Source organism: Nothobranchius furzeri, chromosome 1, assembly GCF_043380555.1.
Source record: "Nothobranchius furzeri strain GRZ-AD chromosome 1, NfurGRZ-RIMD1, whole genome shotgun sequence".
NCBI classification, from domain to species: Eukaryota; Metazoa; Chordata; class Actinopteri; order Cyprinodontiformes; family Nothobranchiidae; genus Nothobranchius; species Nothobranchius furzeri.
In genome coordinates this window covers 48,467,535-48,488,157 of record NC_091741.1, presented here as the reverse complement: position 1 = coordinate 48,488,157, position 20,623 = coordinate 48,467,535, and the positions used below count along the sequence as shown (strand labels likewise).

General features: G+C 41.3%; 3 protein-coding genes across 4 annotated transcripts in view; 2 read left to right on the top strand and 1 right to left on the bottom strand.

Annotated features, from left to right (window-relative positions):
- The window catches only part of LOC107384960 (lysine-specific demethylase RSBN1L), a 36,133-nt gene extending 27,782 nt beyond the window's left edge, over positions 1-8,351 (top strand). Inside the window, exons 7-9 of the mRNA XM_015958500.3 lie at positions 5,502-5,672; positions 5,814-5,922; positions 6,405-8,351. Coding sequence (XP_015813986.3) covers positions 5,502-5,672; positions 5,814-5,922; positions 6,405-8,216 — 2,092 coding nt within the window. The 3' untranslated portion in view covers positions 8,217-8,351. The remainder of the gene's footprint in view (positions 1-5,501; positions 5,673-5,813; positions 5,923-6,404) is intronic.
- A 3,251-nt stretch (positions 8,352-11,602) lies between these two features.
- Positions 11,603-12,826, bottom strand: LOC107384987 (transmembrane protein 60). Its single transcript, XM_015958540.3, has 3 exons — positions 12,675-12,826; positions 12,315-12,433; positions 11,603-12,137 (listed from the first exon to the last, which is right to left on the bottom strand). Exons 2-3 carry the CDS (start codon positions 12,396-12,398, stop codon positions 11,820-11,822), a joined length of 402 nt encoding a protein of 133 aa, XP_015814026.1. The 5' UTR covers positions 12,399-12,433; positions 12,675-12,826; the 3' UTR covers positions 11,603-11,819.
- A 372-nt stretch (positions 12,827-13,198) lies between these two features.
- Positions 13,199-20,623, top strand: part of LOC107384969 (protein PHTF2) — a 39,970-nt gene continuing 32,545 nt past the window's right edge. For both annotated transcript variants that reach the window (XM_054739683.2, XM_015958522.3), the window contains exons 1-2: positions 13,199-13,356; positions 18,053-18,109. The gene's annotated coding sequence lies outside the window, so the exon portion shown is untranslated. The remainder of the gene's footprint in view (positions 13,357-18,052; positions 18,110-20,623) is intronic.

Sequence of the window (20,623 nt, the reverse complement as noted above, 5' to 3'; positions counted from 1 at the left end):
AGTGGAATAATATAAATGCTAAATAAAAGTGGGCCGAGGATAGACCCCTGTGGAACGCCCCAAGGAAGAGCAGCAGCGGGAGATGAACAGTCGTCCATTCTAACTCTAATAGACCTGTTGTCAAAGTAGGAGCAGAACCAGTCAAGCGCGGATCCCTTAATGCCGACCAAATTCTCAAGGCGGGACAATAAAATGTCATGGTCCACCGTGTCAAATGCAGCTGAGAGGTCCAACATCAACAAGAGTGAGAGGAGGAGTTTGTGCAAGTTACTCTGATGATGCTCACAGCTCAGAGATGAGATCATGGTTACATCAGACGCTCATTTGCTTGGCTGCCAGCCAAACTCAGGACAATGCACATCACTCATGTCTGCATCAACCTTTGTTTTGTTTTTTTTTTTCCCAAAACTATTCATTTCAAGTTGTTCTTGGAGAATAAACTGGAAACGGATGGATGAGGATGAAAATACAAGCATTCACAAATCTTTGTTCTGTGTTGTAAGAACTTACTGGACTATAGTGTTTATCATGTTATTTTTACTAAGGTTGCGTTAGATATTAACTGGCCAAATAATCAATAAGTCGACTGTCATTTAAACGCAGAGCAGAGCCTAAGAGCTACAGATCACGGATGGCTAATTTGAACATGCTTTGTATTTACTCATGTTTGTAGAGTATTAAAATAATTTATGGAGAAAATGTGTTTAACATAAAAGACTAATCGGGTTTGTGTTTATTAATAAATTATTATCAACTATCCATTTTCATCCGCTTATCTGGCGTCAGGTCTTGGGGCCAGTAGCCTAAGCAGAGAGGCCCAGACTTCCCTGTTCCCAGCCACTTGGGCCAGCTCCTCCAGGGGAATCCCAAGGTGTTCCCTGACCAGCCGAGAGACATAGTCCCTCCAGCGTGTCCTGCGTCTACCTTTAGATCTCCTCCCAGTTGGATGTGCCTGGGAAACCTCACCAGTGTACAAGAGGCATCCTAACCCAGGGTTTCCCTTACATAGGCGTAGCCGTGGCAGCCCGCCACGGCTGAAATCCCACCGCCACGCCTACAAGATCCCAAATATATAGATATTTTTTGCGCTGTTTCCCGAAGAAGCAGAGGGAACTACTATGTTGTCGCTTGTGATCACAGCCGGCGGGCAGCAAGGAGGAGCAGGCAGGGCAAGGTGAAGTTACAGCATAAGTTACTGAGTATAAAATTAGAAAGGTAGCAGTGGATATGATGCTTTCAATAGCATTAAGATAAACGAGTGCTGACGATCTTGACAGGGTTCCCTCCAGTGCTTATTAAGCCAGGTTTTCCTCCCCCCACCAGGCTAAGCATCACTTATTCATGTAAAATTTATTTATTTTATCATGTCTGACTTTAACCGCATCTAATACTGTATTACGGCGTGAGCGCAACAGCGACAACTTAAGATCGATATATGAGCAGCGTGAGAGGTCGGGTGTTTTCATCTGAACCCTTAAAACCTCCAGCAGGCTACGCTGCACTATTGACGTGTTAGCGCGCGGCGCTAACAACTTAGCGACGTGACATGTCTCGGAGAAAGCATAAAAACACGTTGGACGCTTCTTCTGAAGCGGGAAAATAACACCTCTTCTTAAGCAGAGCACGACGTCTCCTCGGCTCGTTCACGGCCGAGCCGGACTGAGCTCGATAACATTGACCCAGCACAGCCACTGGGTCGTTGGAGCTGCCCCGTGACTGCCTGATGGAAAACCAGCGGGTTTCATCAGACTCGTAAAGTTTCTTGTTTTTGCTGGGGACCCCCTGTAATTTACCGCTCCCTTCTGCAGTCTTCCCCTATTAAAATTTAAAATGATTCTGTAAATTCTGTGTATCAATAGAAAAAATCTCTGCCTCTGCCAGCTGCAGTAAATGTAGACTCCAAATAATAAATAAGAGGTGCATTCATCTGTGTATCTCCTTTGATCCCCATTATTGATATTTTCAGCACCAGAACAGTGAAGCAAAGAAACAGATTCCTGAGTTTGTTAGTAATTTTATTTATTAGGTACATCAAACCTGTTCTATTTTTCTCTGAAATGAGATCAAATCAGTGCTTCTATAGGTTGTCTCCACTCTGCACTAGAAAACTTTACTTTATTTAGAGACGTTGTTATAATTTCTCCCCCAAGACCCCCCCACCCCCGGCCGGCCCCACCGCCACAGCTGGAAAAATTCCTAGGGGAAACACTGTAACCAGATGCCCGAGCCACGTCAACTGGCTCCTCTCGATGTGGAGGAGCAGCAGATCTACTCCAAGCCCCTCCCGGATGACAGAGCTTCTCACCCTATCTCTTACTCCTTCTTTCCACCAGACGTGGAAGCGGTGCGTAATGAAATAGTTTCACACATGAGCTCCCTTCCAACCGGGAGCTATTCTGACACGAAACGGGAGCGAAAGCATTTCACACCGTTAATCCCGTGAAGTCACAAAAACACGGGAGAATTGCCACACCACGTGTGATTTCAAAAGTCCACACAATAAAAAGCAAGGAGAAAGACCGCTGCATGTATACAGAACATCTGTGGTTTATTTTCTGTTCTGTTTACGTCGGCTACGTGGTTTCACTGGAAATTACGTAGTGCACGTAACTTTTATTTAGAAAAGTTCCCGGATATTTTACACTGTCTTCGTGTTTGACTTCCTGTCTGGTTCGATCTGAACTGCAGAGTTTGAAATGTTTTTGAAGCGTGGTGTGTAACAAATCTATTTAAAATGTAACGATAGCGTCCCTTTGCTTCTGGGACAAACTTTACACGTAGCTGCTGGTGGAAGGGACCCTGTCCACCATAACGGTGGCTGATTAGAGCATACTACGTTTTGCAGCTGTTGTGCGCCATTTTCACGTCTAGTGGAAAGACGGGGTGAGGGAGAGCCCAGATGAGAAAACTCATTTTGGTCGCTTGTATCCACGATCTCATACTTTCGGTCACTACCCAAAGCTCTTGACCATTGATAGGGTTGGAACGTAGATCGACCGGTAAATATTACAATGGTTGTTTGAAACCTAATTTCTAGGCTATACCTACAAAATAACATGTACTGATTGATATTTTTTGTTATTTCTTTATTCGTGCAGCTCTCTGTTAGTGTTGTTTTGGAGGAAGAAAGGCTGCTTGTGCATAGGCAGGATCTTTCCATGACAATTAGATGTTTTTTTGGTTTTTTTTTTTGTGGTTTTAGTAAATAGGTCAGATTTTCCTGCATGTTTCACAGCACAGCCTGAAAATTCAACTTGATTATAGTCAGTCATGCAATAGAAATAAACGAGAATATCTCAGCTTTAGGAAAAATAGTGTTATGTTAATTGTCTGTTAGCATCAGCCACAGTTTTGGCTAAGACAGCAGGAGAAAAGGCTGGGGTGATCCAGAGAGGAAGATGTTTCTGTGGAAATACAAATTCCTTCAAATCCTGGTGTTGGATTAAAGGAAGAACCAAAACGATTATTTAAAATTAAATGAAAGCTCCTTAAAAATGGCTGGTGTCTGGAATCAGAAACTATTTGAGCTGTGATTGGCTGAGCTGAAACTTAAGATGATTTATTTTTCTGTCTTTGAAAGCAGAATCGCCAAACGGATTTGCCCCGGTCTGTGAGCAACTCATTGCTAGAAATGCAGTCGGCTGGTCGTTTTGTGCTAACAGTTTAATAATGGAGGATATTCCCATAAAGCAGATGGAGATCAAATGTAAACAGTTTAATTCTTTGTAGTTTATAACTGTGCAAACAGATTTCCACAAAACCTTCCACAATCATAGGATGAAGCAGTAACCATTAAATTAAAATATTTACATAATTATTTGTTTCACTGCCATATTTTACAATGCACACACACCTCTGGTCTGCTGCCACACAGCTGCTGGGCTCATGCTTCCCACCTCTCATGGTCTCCACTTTATCTGGTCATAAAACAGGTTGAGATCACTGACACATGGAGCCGGGACAGCAGGACCCCACATTTAGAGGATATTTATAGATCTATGGGTGATGTTATGCTTCAGAGCGTGTTTTTTCAGAAATGCACATTCAGCCATCCTCCCTCTACACCCGAGTTTCTGTTTCACTTATCAGCTTTCCTGGTTTCCTGGTTTTACATTTATTACTGTCAGCCTGCAGTCAGCGTAGAAACACGTGTGTGTGTGTTTGTGTGTGTGTGTGTGTGCGTGTGCGTGCGTGTGTTTTTGCGGCTACATCTGCCCCTCCACTCTGCACTATTTCCCTCCATTTCTCTCCCCCTTCTCCAGCGGCTCATGCGACTCCTCTTATCTCTGAATGAGCGAGCACACGATCCGGCGTTCAGCGCGGGTAGTCTTGCTGTTGTTCTGTCTGTTGGTGTGCGCGCCCGGGTTTCGCTCTTGAAGAAATCTCTGCGATTCCGTGCATGTGTGTGTTCATTCTGCCGTTTGAACCTGACTGCAGCTCCGGTGTGAGTCACTGATCTGGCATTGAGCTTACTGCAGTACTTCCATTGTTTGGCAGTACGGCTCATTTTTATGCTTCTATTTCTAAGCTTGTCGGTCTGAACAAAATAAAGCAGAGCGGCACAAGTTCTGCTCGACACATTTCAAATGTAAATATTTAAATGGTTTTTAGAACAGCGCAATTTCTAGTTCTTCATTAATAATCTGCCCGTGTGGCTCCAACATGAAAACACTAAATATTTAGCAACAGAAAAAGAAGCTAAAGTGCAGATAATTATTCTGTGCAACAGTTTTCTGTAAATTACTCACCTCACAACATAATGATGGCTATAATTATAAACTTATTTATTGTTGAAAAGCCTGAAAGTATTACATTTTTCTGTTTTGACACGGTGGAGATCAGCTGAGTTTTTCTCTCCATAGCATTTAGGATTTATTGCTACATCTGTAGTTTTTGTCTGTTTTGGCACTCGAAGACAAGAAATTAGAACAAATTATACATTTTGGTGTAAACTAAATAGGAAATCTTCCAGTGTGGTTTTTGTAATTTATGGATATTTTTAATCAAAATTAGTTAAATGAATACATAAATTAATAAATATTAGCAGCTATTCCATTTAGTATAATTTCAAGTAAGAAAAGTAACATGTTTTCTCACTTTTGTAGTCCTTTTGTTTTTTGAAAAACCCGGTTAAATAGAATTAAACATTGCTGGTTGAGCCATTATGAACTCTGATGATCTCTACTAAACATCAGAGCAAAGATGAATCCTAACGTGTCCACATGCAGCTCCACAGATCTTCTCAAAGCTTCCTAATGTGTTCTGTGTTCTTTCTGTTTCATCATAACTATAGCATCCTTCTCATTTCATTCTCTAACCTTTTAATCTTTTTTTTACTAGAAATGTTTAGAAAGGTCAGAACAGAAGCAGCAAATAAGCTCTTCCCAGTGCCTAGAAAGACCAGACGGGGAAGTCAGACTGGGAGTGAATCTTCTTCTTACCTTTAGTTGTTGAATTAAATCCCAGAGGAAGTCTGCATGACTGGGTACTTTGTCTCTCAGCTCCACCAACGAGGTGAAGAACCTGTTGCAGTCACTTCCCCGGACCAGCGAGCCCAGAGAGATTCTGTTTGAGGATCGAACTCGAGCTCACGCTGATCACATCGGACAGGGATTTGAGCGCCAGACGACGGCCGCCGTGGGCGTGCTGAAGGCCGTCTGCTCCGAAGAAAGGTGGGCAGTAAAGTATCGCACTCAGTTTGAGTTTGTTATTTAGCTGTTTGTCTAGAGGCAACATACACTCAATATTTACACAACGTACTTTGTGATGGGTGGCGTGATCGCTCTTGTTCTTCCTCCCTCCCTTGTTCTCAGTGCCGAGCCTCCTCGTGTAACCAAAGATGTCGTGTGTTTCCATGCTGCTGATTTCCCCTACGTGGTTCAGAGGCTGCAGCTGGACTTGCATGAACCTCCACTATCACAGGTGTCACACACACACACACACACACACACACACACACACACACACACACACACACACACACACACACACACACACACACACACACACACACACACACACGCGCGCACACACACACACGCAGAATTATCCCAGTGGCATTTTAGTGATCACACTGGTGACAAACTAATGTTGAATACTGCCATCTGGTGGAGGAAGCATAACCTCAATTAGATCAGTGACTTTCCTGGAAGGAGACTAAATTTAGACATTCATATTTTATGAAATGGCTCTTTTTATTTGACGTCTGTAGTTTGTTTTGTCTTATTGCTGTTTTTTGGGGGAGGCACACATAAGCTCTCCATCGCTGCAACTACAAACAAAATACATTTTAAAATCAATAAAAACCAAAACGAATATTAAAATGTGATGTTTCAGCGATGCTAATCCAATAGTTGTATTACGCTTTACTTTCTGTATCTAAATGTCTCCTCCTTCTGTTTCAGTGTGTGCAGTGGGTGGATGATGCCAAGCTGAACCAGCTACGGCGGGAGGGCATTCGCTACGCCCGCATCCGCCTTTGCCACAATGACATCTACTTCATCCCCCGCAATGTGATCCACCAGTTCAAGACGGTGTCTTCCGTCTGCAGCCTGGCGTGGCATGTGCGCCTCCTGCAGTACCACCAAGGAGAGGGAAAGCAGGAGGAAGAGGAGGAACCATCTGATCTTAAGGAAAAGCAAACTGAAACAGTGGTTCTGGTGAAGAGAGAGGAGGAGGAGGAGGAGGAGCAGAAAGGAGAAAAGAAGGGTGAGAGAGGAGTAAAAGAGGAGAATGAGGAGGTGGATGTGGCAGAGAAAAGGACATTGCAGACAGTTAAAATGGAGGAGCATGATGATCCACCTTCGTCTGACCCTGTTGTTCCTGTGACCTCAGTCGTTAGGAGTGCAGGAGGCAAAGAGGAGGTGAAGGAGAATGCAAAAGGAGAAAAACCCAAACATCAAGAGTCACCTGCAAAGATGAAAGCAGAACCTCCAACGTCTCCCTGCAAGAACAAATCACCTCCTCTTCTCACCTCCCCTCCTGCTTTTTCTTCTCTTCATAAGGACCCAAAACCCAAAGCCTCGTCTAAACTACCTCCTCCTCCTCCTCCTCATCATCACCAGCGACACTACCACCACCATCATCATCATCATCACTCAGACAGGACAGTGTCTTCCAGTAAACCTTTTTCCTCTTCACCTTCCAAACTGTCTTCTTCTCCTCCTCATTCCAGGTCTTCCTCCTCCACAACTTGTTTGCCTTCTACAGGATCTGCTGTCACTTTACTTTCTTCCCCAGCAGCCCCTCACTCCTCCTCTACCTCTTCACCGTCCACTGTTATGTCCTCATCTTCCTCAGTGTATTCTTCTTCTTCTTCGGTGGTTCCCAAGCCAGCAGGTCCTTCCTCCTGCCACCTGCCCCCTGCCTCTCAGTCAGAGCACCAAAGGGACTCGCTCCACATGAAGCCCAATGTCCTGTCAGAGAGACTGACTTCGATTCAGTCGGCGGTTCAGTCCTCACAGGAGGAGGTGCAGAGCAGCTCTTGGACACACTCGGTGACCGACACACGCGAGCGAGCTCTGGCAGACACGCGGACACACGTGCTCTCAGACATGTGGACTTGCAGTTCTGACTCGGACTCCAGGACGTGTGTGGATCTGCAAATACGTTCTCCGCAGAACGCCAGTAGACAAGGAATTTACATGCAGCAATACACACCACAGCACCTCCCCCCTCCTCCCCACCTCCCTCCGATGCTTCCCCCTCCTTTCCCTCCTCTCCTGTCCCACCCTCACCTTCCACACAGACCCCCCCTCCTCCCGCCAAACCCCCTCTCCGGTCCCGAGCCCCAGACTCTGAACTCGTTCCTCGGACCGCCTGTGCCTCCACACTCGGTTCACATGAGCCACCTGCACCAACCCAACATCACCACACAGGCCCAGAACTACTTTCAGCCCTCCCTTCTTGCCCCGTCCTCTCAGCCCAACACCCCCCCTCAGCCTCTGTTGCCTCATCTGCCCTACCAACATCAGTTTTCCAAACCCTTCTTCCCCCCTCAGCCCCCCAGCTTTGCCTCTCACCCGTTCCTCCCCCGTCAGTCTTACCTTCCACAGCCACCAGGCTCTTACCCACTGCAACCACAATACCAAACATCTGCACCAGTACAGACTCCACTACCCCTCAAACAGGCTTTTCCTCCCCCTCCTCCTCCCCCTTCCTCCTCACCGCCTCCCCCTCTCCCGCCTCCCCCTCTGCCTCAATCCTCTCCTATGTAACCCCCTCCTCCCCGGCATGAAGAGCAGCAAAAGCAGATTTTATAGTAGTATTTGTATGTACCAATGCTCATTTTAAATGACTGTAAATGTATGGGCTTTTATTTTGGTGGTCTTGTAAAATTGTGTATAAAGGAAGTAAATAGAAGGAGGTTAAGAAGTGTCGGTATGGGTACAATGTCATTATTATACAGAGTTGAACTAATATATCCCAGACCGCTGGACTGAACTGGTTTAGATTGTACCGGCGCTTTGTGCAGAAGCAGAACGTTGTTCCGTTTTATCACAGGTGGTTTCAGACCAGCAGTCGGTGAAGTGTGCGCAGACGTTAGCTCCAGATTACCAAGGCTCATGGTTGGAACGAGTGGCCCGGCAGGCCAAACTACTGTTTGGTTTTGTGTTTTCTAGGTGATCAGAACATTGAGCTGTCAGATGTAGGAAGAAAACAAGAACTTTTATTCAGATTTGTGTTATTTATTAAACAAAACAGTCTTAGGAAAGATCTGTTTGTGAAACCTGCAGCTAATGCTTCCATTTTTGTGGCTTTTTTAAACGTTGTTCTTGTTGCCCACAGATTGAGGGCCACACGGTCGTACTATCTACTGTATTTTATTAATACATCTTAATCAGTACAGACAATGGCAGGACTTTTCCTTCATATTGTATTCAGAGCAATGATGCTCGGCAATAATCCGCTGAAAATAAAAGTCCTCTGTATTATTTTTTTATTTGTTCCGTTTTAAGATGACAATGGGAATCATTAACAAAGAGTGCAATTAATAGCTGTCTAAATGACTTCTCTATTTGTTTCCAGTGTTAAAAATCAAAAGGAGACTCTCTGTTATTGTAAATTCCCACTTAGACGGTGAGTACTGTGTTCAGTCAGGCCAATGAACAGCCTCATTTATAAATACTGTTCTTTATACTTGTTATTATCTCCATCGGTGGCAGAGCTCTCTTGGTTGATGTCTGTCTTGTATCTGTTGGCTGTGTAACAAACGCTTCCCAGTTTTAGAAACCAAACATTTGCTTTGGAGCTTAAAACAAGGATCCAACCTGGACAAGGCTGTTAAAGACCAGCTTTCAGAGTCTCAGGAAAACACGTTCAGGTCACATCTGCAAATATCCATTGCACGGTTTTCAGTTTCAGGTAGTTGTTGCAGTTAATTATCTAACATAGTTTCAGCACATGTGGCTATTTTAACGTTCAACTTATGATCTTACATCACCTGGACACAAATACCAGAATTCAGAGAGCAATACAGTCACAGTTGGTAACGGCGTTCAATTATGACAGTTTACAGCACTTTTTATCCTCCATATCCACGTCTGTGTGTATACAGGTGATGTTAATGAAGAAATAGTCGTAATTATTTTAGATGATCAATTTCTGATTCTTCCAAGACTTGTAAGTCCTCTGTCTCAACACGTGGTGTAAGACACTAAACATAAAAGGTTCAGCGATCACTCCCAAAGCACTTTTTATTTACCTAAAGTCCAGTTTTACACGAGTGTTCCGCATCATGTCTAATAAATGTTTATTTTCTAACCAGGAACTAACTTGTAATTTTAAGAAGTGTAATAGTTTATTGAAGGTCCTTTGTAAGTATGAAGAGAGTTTGCTTCTCCGGTGATCTGTCTCAGTGCATGCCTCTCAGCTGAGGAAGCTTTTTGTCAACATTGGAACGCAGCCCACTTACTAATGTAGCCCACAGCATTTCCCCAGTGCCTGTCCTTCCACCGTGGCCCAGAGACACGCAGCGCTGAGAGTTCTGTCCTTTCAGGAGTTTTAGGTTCTCGTCGGAAGATGAGAGGAAAGCCTTAAAATTGGTCCTCAAATCAGCTGGAAAATCCTCCAGAAATCTGCAGTTTAACTACAGACAAATTTGAGGGGTCATATCCCCAAAACAGAGTCGTATTTCGCCTAAAAAACATGATGAAACATGACAAATATCGCCTTACATTTTTTCTGCCTCCAACAACTCCCGTCTCAGAGACAGAACTCCTCTCTGTGTGGCTCTGAGGACGCGGGGGTGATGATTAAGGACTTGATACCACTTTATAAGGCGCTCTGCAGCTCTTTTTTATGCTTTTGAGTTTTAGATGAAACATGACAAGAACTTTGATTTTGTCTTGTACAAATGTGACGAAAGCTATTGTTGACAACAGAAGTCTTCAGAGGCTTGTGGTGTTTTCAGACTTTATTTATCTCAAGTTTGGTTTTTATTTTTGCATTTTAGTTATTTTTAACTGTCAGCACTGTAGTGTACATAAGACGTTTTGTAAAGAGGAAAACAACTTGTAGTGTGGTTTCTACTTTAAATATGAGCCTAACTAATAAAAGGTTCACTGTATGAAAATGTTTGACTCAAAGCGTTTTTTTATTTTAGTTATCTGCACCCTTTTTCTCAGAATTTAAGGTATTTTAAAAATTGTTCTCCATAATCACTTTCAAATGTAAATCACTGATTTGTCTGTTTTTAGGTCAGTTTTCCATTAGCCTAAAATCTAGACCTAACCCTCACAAATTTAGGATGACTTGCCAGTCTAGTTTTCCACATCTGAACAATTCTACCTCATAAATTATTTAAAATGTTGTGTAATAGCAGATTATGTGTGCACATTCCAGGGGGGCTGAAGTGTCCTTAAAAGGGCAGAAGCACCAAGACTGATGCAGGCCTTTTGGCTCCATCATAGTGAATTTCAGGCTACGTTCCAATTACATGTTCCCAGCCATAGCACTTTATAATAGTTCAGATTCTTCAGTTGGAGGACATTTAAGTGTAAAAGTACACATCAATACAGGCTAAATGACAACATTGCAATCAATTTAAATCATTTATTCTACAACACATGAATAAAGTTCAAAACGGATTTCAATAAAGTGCAGATGGAAAAAAACATCTGGATCATTGGCACAAATCAAACTTATGCACAAAGAATAAAATATCCAAAACAGGTCAAGGAGTGCCAGAATAATACAGCCCAATCTGCTTTTAACACAGTCTCACAGTTTATAACTGGACACGTATTTTACAAAGTAAAAATCAACCCAGTAAAAGTCAAATGAAGAGCAGCGTGTTTTCTTTATAAATATGCTTGTATCATATTTAAATAAGCAAAGCAAACAGCTCAGAAGTGATGAGAAAGGGTACAGCCGCCCTGAATGCAGCCGCACACATGTACAATTTAAATAGAAACATGTGTTTGAAACCCTTAACAGGAAATGATTAGTTAAATAATTAAAAGTGATGCTGAATATTGTAAATTCAAAATAACACTAAACAGCTTTTTTATCTCCAGTGTTGGCTTCACAGTAAGACATTATATATATATATATATATATATATATATATATATATATATATATATATATATATATATGAAGCTTTTAGGATTATTTTCCCCCAATAAATGAGTCACTAGCAGCATTTATCTAAAACATTCAGATGTTGAACTGAACAGCCACAATTCTCCTCTTTAAAGTACGCTGTAACAATAGGAGCCAGTCAAGATGGCTCAGGCAGGCCACACAAATAGCCTAACACATTTTCATATGTTTTTTTATACTTTTTTTTATTTTAAATATCAAGTCCTAAACAGATGTTAAACCTCTCTCCTTTCAGGAAAGATGTTCAGTCCTAGTTCTACCAGTGCTCCCAGCATCATGGCCCACAGAGGTATGAGGACAAATGTCAGCTTGACATCAGCTAGTTTTTCCAGTTTGGCACACAGTGTCAAGAAGAAGCCCAGTTTGAGCAGCATGGCTGTGAGGTACCAGGTACGCAGACGGAGGTCAGGAGAACCGTTGCGTGGGTCATACCCAGGTTTGCAACGACCTGCCATCTTGATGGCAAGCATAAGGATGAGGATGCCGTCAAAAACCCAGACTGGAAGGAAGATCAGGAACCAGTTCCACTGCACCTGGAGAGAAAAGGAGGAGATGTAAAAGAGTACCACAATTCCTTTACGGTAGATTCTTTTGTCTGCTGTCAGAAAAAAATGTGAGCATTAGATTTACAAAAAACCCAAACAAAATTTACTTCAACTATATGACTTTAATCTATTTGATGAATAAACATGAAATAGCTTGTGGCACACCTTCCCATCCAGTTTGAGTACCAGCATGATGAGAAAAACCAGGGTAAAGACCCAGGTCAGCAGAACCCTCTGAGCCAGAGACATTTCACCGTCAGGAGACCCACATCAGAGAACTAAACCTGCAGGTGGAAAGACCACACAGGCAGGTAATAAACACCGAAATGCAAAAGAGTTCACAGAACCTATGTCAATGCGTGCCTGATGATACATTCCATTATTTATGGGAAAACTTGCATTTAAGAACAGTAGCGCTATTAGATTAACATGCTAGCTAAAATAAGCTAAATCAGAATGCTGCACATGTTAGCTTAGCTAGCTGTTAAGCGTTTTGTAAATCGGATGGCTGAGTTGTCGGGTTACCTCAGTGTTTTCTCAGCTCAACGGTCAGCCTCTTCTTCAACTGTGTACTGCACACCAACAACATCATACCATTACTGCCCATGAACCCCGTAATGATTATTAACCAACGCCATGTAAATGAGCACAGTTTGATAGATATTTGGACCCGTTATTTTTGAGCCAGACCAGCCCCTCCCCGAAGCTGATTGGTTCTTCTATTTCAGCGTCCTCTAGCGTGTTTTACCGTAACGTTTTTGCATGAGGCTAATCCATTTCTTCTCCTGCAGTGAATTTTAACTTCCGCTAGAGGTAAGTAACGTTCTTACTTCATTCTGAAAGCTCGACGAAACATGCCATTCAACGAGCAAATAGCATATACTGTTTCTTTTATTTTACACTTTTAATCGGAACATGTGTGCCATTTATGCTACGCGTCCGTGCTGTTTAAACGCGCGTAGTTGAATGAGCTAAAATGCAGTGGCGTCTCTGTGTTAATCTTTACGGTAACGGGCTCGAGCCTTTTTTTTTTTTACACTGACTAGCGACTTGGAAAGGAAAAATATTTTAACATTACCGTGCAGGCGTTCAGCGCCTATTCCGATACAATGAGCAAAGCTGGCGGGCCATTACACTTTAAATGGCCCTACTATAGCGTAGTTTACTAGTGCAAGGAGACGCAGGGTAGCTGCTGCAGTGAAAGGAGGTAAGCTTGATTCGGACAGCTGTATTGGTTTTGTGACTGCCACCGGTGGCTTAGCTAACCATGTAGCTCGACTTCAGTTAGCAGCGGATGGAGGGGGATCACTTTGGAGCCGCCGGAGCTGATCGAAAGCACCTTGGCTGCATCGAGTTAATTGTCCGCTAGCTTAAAAATCTTCAAAATACTTATCAAAGTGGTAAAGAGCTCGTATTTTTGTAGTAAAAAAAAACACAGGAACGTCCCCTCCATCTTATTCCTACCTTCTGCTAAAAACCTTTCTAAGCACGTTTTACTTTACTTTTCATGTTTCTTAATTTATTTAGAAAAATTGAGAGTTAGAAAATTTAAGGAAATGGTTTACAGCGGCGCTTAATAAAAATATAGTAATTTTATGTCTGAAAACTTCATATCCGGAGTAAATATGATACGCATCATAATAAAAATCAACACTTTGATATATGGCTTTTGAGAGATGTGTCATTGTTCAGCAATTTCTGAGTTATTTGTAGTTGCTAGCAGCTAAATGCTGCATCTCCTGACAACTTTTGGATGAATTGCATTCTCTTCTGATAGATTTTTGCCTAAATGTTAACATTTATTCAGAATATAGACCAACATTCGTATAAATCAATTGTATTATTAGTAAATAAATGAATATAGAACAGTTGATCTATCTTGAATTAATTATTTTTGCAACATGTATGGATCCTGATGCAGGATAGGCAGCAAACTTGATGTGAATCTGACAAGATAGCTGCTTAATTTTTAATAATCAATTGGCCGTTCTGATCCAAACATTTGTCATTAGATTATTTGCTCGAATCTGTTAAAACGTCCTGCACTACTTCACATATTTAGGCTCACCGAAGGGAACGGGTCCCGCCTGTTTTGTAGACCATCTGATTACCTTACAAGTGTATTACCCAGAGTTGGTCATTTATTACAGCACAAATATAAATCCTAAATTTACCATCTTTGTCATGTTGGCTGAGACACGTCTCTCTAAATAGATCAGAGTTTCAAACTGAAGGTCAAGTAGACCAGGTTACATTTAACTTGTAAATCCTGCTCCAAAATGATGACGAGCTGTTGTTGCAGCTTGCTGTTTTCATCTAAACTCCTTCAGGTTTCAGTTTACTTTAGACACACAGCAGTGTTGTGCAACAAAACCTGCATGGATTTGGCTGCTGCTAAATATAAAACATAATAAATATTTTATCCAGCGAAGATGCAGCAGTCCTCTTGCATAGATATTTGCTTTTTGAGTCCATTACCATCACTGCTGCTATTTTCCTTTGAATGCAACGTTAAAGAAAATATTGTGAAACATCAAAGCACATTCATTGTCATCTGAGTTAACAAAAATAACAAAACTGCTTTCAAATGATCAATCACACTTGCACAGGATCGTTAAAGAAATATTAGAACTATTTTTTGCAAGGTATTTTATTTTTGTACCCTTCCTTTACCAGCGGCTGTTTTTAGGCACTAGTGATGTCTGATTAATGAGTCTGCACCCAGCTGGCGTCTGCAGATGCAGGGTTCCGAACACGCTCACAACTTGAAGGCATACACAAAGTATTTGAGACATGACATGTCGTCTGCTAAGCCAGTAGGTCTTGTCAGAGTAGTTGTTTGTCAGTTCCCAGGCAGTCAGTATGTTCTTTGGGGTGTGTTTTAGTAATTATCCAGATTTAGTGACCAGGATATTTACATCAGTGCTGAAGTAAATCCCTCTTTCCTCCCATCTCTTGTGTTTACCTTATTTAAGAGTTTAAGTGATGTTACATTGCATTTCATCTTGCTTTGCATGTATCTGCCTGCAGAGTTGGTTACATCATCAGCTGCAGTATAGTTGCATCACACACCAGAATATCATTTTGTGTTACTGCAGTAGCATATTTTCTAGGTATACAGTTCAAGTTCTGAGACATGTTCTTTGCCGTCTGCTTAGCTGGGCTGCAGAACAGAATAACTCCTGGTACAGGAGGTTGTGTTTATAGTTGGGAATCTGACAAACATCTCCTGTTTTATTGGCTCTGGCACTTAAACCTGGCTCCAGTTTAAACAGATTACTAACAGGTTCAACTCAAAGTTATTTCTAGTTAGGTAATGTAAGACACACCACAAAACGCTACAGCTTGGATTTAGCTGTTTTGAAGGTCAAAAGGTGCAGAAATACTAATTTGATAGAATGACTTAACATCAAACAAGCATTTTTTACTTTAAAAATGTACTTGTTCTTAAGTGTGTTCTTTACACACTTAATTCTTAACATTTAATTTTTGCAATATAAATTGAGGAATGTTATTTTTTGAATAAACTTGTTCAATAAATTGGTGTTTTTAAATAGTATCGAAATCGAGTATCGAGTTTTTTCCCCAGTATCGTATCGAGTTTGAAATTTTAGTATCGTGACAACCCTACTATATTGTTGTACATGTGTTGGTCTTACGTCTCTGATTACCGTCATTACCACATGTTTTTTTCTTTTTCTCCTCTTACTTTCCTTTAAATATTCTCACTATTATTAATAAGTGTTATTAGCATGTTTAGTCTTTTTTTAAATAACTTAAATAGGATCTTTTAAACAGTGTTTTTGTTGTATGTTGATCTGCTAGTCTTATTTCACTTTTGCATTTACTGTCTGTGCTTGTTGTTTTGTTGTTTTTATTATTATTCTCTTTTAACTATGGCTACTTGTTGCCTCTTCGATAAACATGCTGCTTTTGTGATCCGGCATTGTTGAATACATTATGTACTCCATAATGTTTTATATGTCCCTTTGTAGAAAGCCAAATTTACTTTGAAGAAAGCCGAATTTACAGTTGCCACAGGACTACAGATGAAAACTAGCCGATGGCTAATTCTGGCATGTTTCAGCATGTCTGATGTTAACATGCGCTGTCCTGATGAATAACCAAATGATTGAACTTAAGTTGCATTTTATAATCATTCTAAAACATTTCCTCATTTTTCAGTTGTGCTAAACTACAGCCTTCTGGGTAGCAGGTGGTTTTAGACGTGTTTATAAATGAATGAAATCATCCTTCTCAGAGTTGACTGATGGTTTCTGTCAAACTAAAGTGTAAAACACACACATCAAAGCACTAAAACAAGGCCAATGGTTTTTTGTTTTCAACCATAAAAGGCTTACAATCAGATGCCATTTTAAGACTGTTTAAATTTTGCTCTGTTTTTTTATTAGTATCACAAACTATCCAGATTAACTCAAAAATAAGTCAAAAAGCCACGTATTTATTCTGCTCACTAGGGATGTGTATTGGTGAAATGCTGGCGATACAGTGCATATCACGATACAGGGGAGACAATACGACATATCACGATATATTGTGATACATTCAGCCAGACGATATTAGCGATTTTTGTTTTAGACTGAAATTATTGTAGGAAAATTCAATAAACAGTCCAAACTGATACGCAACATCTTTAACAGAAGGTATCTGAACCTCAGTGGTGGAAACAAAACCCAAATGCACACTGCTGCTGATAACTAGCGGTCAGCATTTGAATTGCACCAAAAGAAAAGAAAATACACAAATGTTTGCATGTAAAGTCTTCCAAAAATTTGATACACAGCTTTTGAATATCGATATATCGCAGGAAAAAATATCGCAACATATTGCCATATTGATTTTTTTCTCACATCCCTACTGTTCACCCAATGAATCTTTGCTTTACAAATTCCAGCTACGTAAAAAATGCATTTGTATAAAATATATCGTGTTTAAATTCCCTAAAGCGATCCCTGCTGTGAGGTCTACTGTAATCAGTGTCTGACGTATGCTGAGCCGACATGTCTATACTAATAATATTATTCTGAGTAAACCACATCTTAAAGATGTGCAATTACACAATCAATTATTATTTTTGACTTTAATTATGTAACATGATCCTTGGACATCATTTGTTAATTTATACAATAAAGCTGTCATTTGCATTGCTTCTGCTGTGTAGCAACACACACCTCAATAACTCAGTCTTCATGTGGTCATGGAGTTCTGAGATGTGCTTCATGTAAAAAAAAAAAAACCTCTGCAAAGCTAATTTACCATGAAGCTATACATCCTTTATTTAAATTCCTGCTATTTTGATAACAGTTTAGCCTAAATATACATATAAAATTTCACTTTTTAACCATAAATGACTTCCAGCACACATCTTTACAAATTTTATGTTTATTGTGGCGCAGATTGCTTTAAGACAATACTGATTTAAATGGTTTGTGTGACAGGCAGTGCAGTTTTTTATTGTATCGTGTAATTGTGTGTCTGAGATGTTTATTAGGCCAGTACAAAAAGCTTGAATATGATTTTTTTTTTAGATCATTTTCCAGACCCTCCCCATGAGCGCAACTGTTGGGTTGAAATAGTCTGGATTATTACTGTTTCAGATAATTCATGATATGTGTGTGAACCTTTTTCCTACATCTTTTCATTTCAGCAAATATATATGTAGCTCCTTCAGTGGAATTATTATGTAAACTCAGTCTCACAGTGATCAGATTGTAATCAATCGTCTGAGTGAAATTTTACCGATTACCGGATTAACAAGCTTCGACTTTAATTCAGACTCGGATGTAAATAACCTCTGCTGTCGTTGGTTTAAATCCCACAAGGGGATTTTTTCAGACTGAGCTTAGTCTGAATTGTCTCTTTTCTGTCCCCCTGATGTCCAGATCCTGCCGTAATTTGGTTAAGACAAAACCGCAGTCAGCTAGAAGACCAGACCAGAGGTGAGTCGTGTGTTTGTGTTTGTTTGTGTTTGTTTACCATTTTGCTGTCCTCAACCAATGTCCTCAGACTGGCTAAATTTGTTTGTTTGTTTGATGCTTCAACACTCACACATACAGAGCTAGTTCAGGCACCAGTTCATGAGATGTGTTTACTGTCTAAAAGAGAGATGGATGGGAAAAACTGAAACTGAACAAAAACATACTCCTTCAATTCCTCTTTGAGGAGTGCCCATAAGTGGTAAACACAGGGGTGTGTGTGCGCGTATGCGTGTGTGTGTGTGTACTAGACCTTGAAGATTGTCTACAGTCAGCATCTTCTTTAGTCCATCACAGGTCTCTGGTTTAGACTCAGCCCATTGCCACAGGCAGGTTTGGAGGTAATTCATAATTTAAACTTGCAAACGGCTTTTAATCCTTCCTTTTGACTTGTGTAGCACGATGGGGATGAGGTCCAATTTGATTAACTCAGGGGAAAAGAAGATTCAGTGTGGGAGGGTAATTCTCTAATCTTAGATGTCAGGTCTCATTGAGTTTATCTACAATGTGCAGGGTTTCCCTTACATAGGCGTAGCCGTGGCGGGCCGCCACAGCTGAAATCCCACCGCCACGCCTACAAGATCCCAATTATTATTTTTTTTTTTGCGCTGTTTCCTGAAGAAGCAGCGGGAACTACTATGTTGTCGCTTGTGATCACTAGGGCTGTCGCGATTGAGGAATTTCCCCTGCTGTGAGTCATGGCAGCTCAATATTGCGATATGCGATATTATTGCACCCCGTTTTTATTTATGTACTTAGCAAATTTGTTTGTTAATTACTAAACTCATGGCAATATTTCCTTTGAAACATTGTGCTTACACATTTAAAAAATGTTAGAAAAAAATACATGGCCATTTTTAACACTTTATTGAATGCCGATCAAAGGGCAGTAACGGCATTCTCTGACTGAACTTAAAAACAACATTCAGGAGGTTTAACTTTGAAATGCAAATTTGGCTGCAACATCTAACAGAAATAAAAAAAAGTGCCCTACTATCTCCTCGATCAGCGCGGACTTTACCTCTCAGCATGCGCTGTCGCGAGATTTAATCAAGTGCGGTAATTGCGGTGGCACGTCATGCAGCGCGGTGGGTTTCTTAATATCGCGATATATTGTTCTTGCGATTATTGCGACAGCCCTAGTGATCACAGCCGGCGGCAGCAAGGAGGAGCAGGCAGGGCAAGGTGAAGTTACAGCATAAGTTACTGAGTATAAAATTAGAAAGGTAGCAGTGGATATAATGCTTTTTGGTTTACATGTTTCAATAGCATTAAGATAAATGAGTGTTGATAATCCTGACAGGGTTTCCTCCAGTGCTTATTAGACCAGGTTCTCCTCCCCCCACCAGGCTAATCATCAGTTATTCATGTAAAATTTATTTATTTTTTCATGTCTGACTTTAACCGCATCTAATACTGTATTACGGCGTGAGCGCAACAGCGACAACTTAAGATCGATGTGTGAGCAGCCTGAGAGGTCGGGTGTTTCATCTGAACCCTTAAAACCTCCAGCAGGCTACGCTGCACTATTGACGTGTTAGCGCGCGGCGCTAACAACTTAGCGATGTGACATGTCTCGGAGAAAGCGTACAAACACATTGAACGCTTCTTCTGAAGCGGGAAAATAACACTTCTTCTTAAGCAGAGCACGACGTCGCCTCGGCTCGTTCACGGCCGAGCCGGACTGAGATCGATAACATTGACCCAGCACAGCCACTGGGTCGTTGGAGCTGCCCCGTGACTGCCTGATGGAAATCCAGCAGGTTTCATCAGACTCGTAGTTTCTTGTTTTTGCTGGGGACCCCCTGTATTTTACCGCTCCCTCCTGCAGTCTTCCCCTATTAAAATTTAAAATGATTCTGTAAATTCGTGTATCAATAGAAAAAATCTCTGCCTCTGCCAGCTGCAGTAAATGTAGTTTCCAAATAATAAATAAGAGGTGCATTCATCTGTGTATCTCCTTTGATCCGCATTAGTGATATTCTCAGCACCAGAACAGTGAAGCAAAGAAACTGATTCCTGAGTTTGTTAGTAATTTTATTAGGTGCATCTAACCTTATTCTCTGAAATGAGATCAAATCAGTGCTTCTATGGGTTGTCTCCACTCTGCACTAGAAAATTTTACTTTTATTTTATTTAGAGACATGTCATAATTTCTCCCCCGAGTTTTGCGCCGAGCGTCGTGTAGTGTACAGGGGGTTACGAGAGGCGATTAACACCACGTGACCAGCTACTGATCAGCAATTGTGAGCTCGCACGGACTTCTGGCGTGTTTAATATTTTGCTCCTCCCTCGTGAGGGTATCGCACTGTTGAAGCGGCGCTGCGAGCAGCTGCGACCCAAAATGTATCAGAACCGCTCACGGCGCATGCGCAATCCTGCATCAACACCGCTCGCCAGCTATTTCCCTAATAACACACGTTGTTCGTTTTTATTTCTACACGTTTTTTTACTCACAAAGATTGTCAAGAAAGCGTG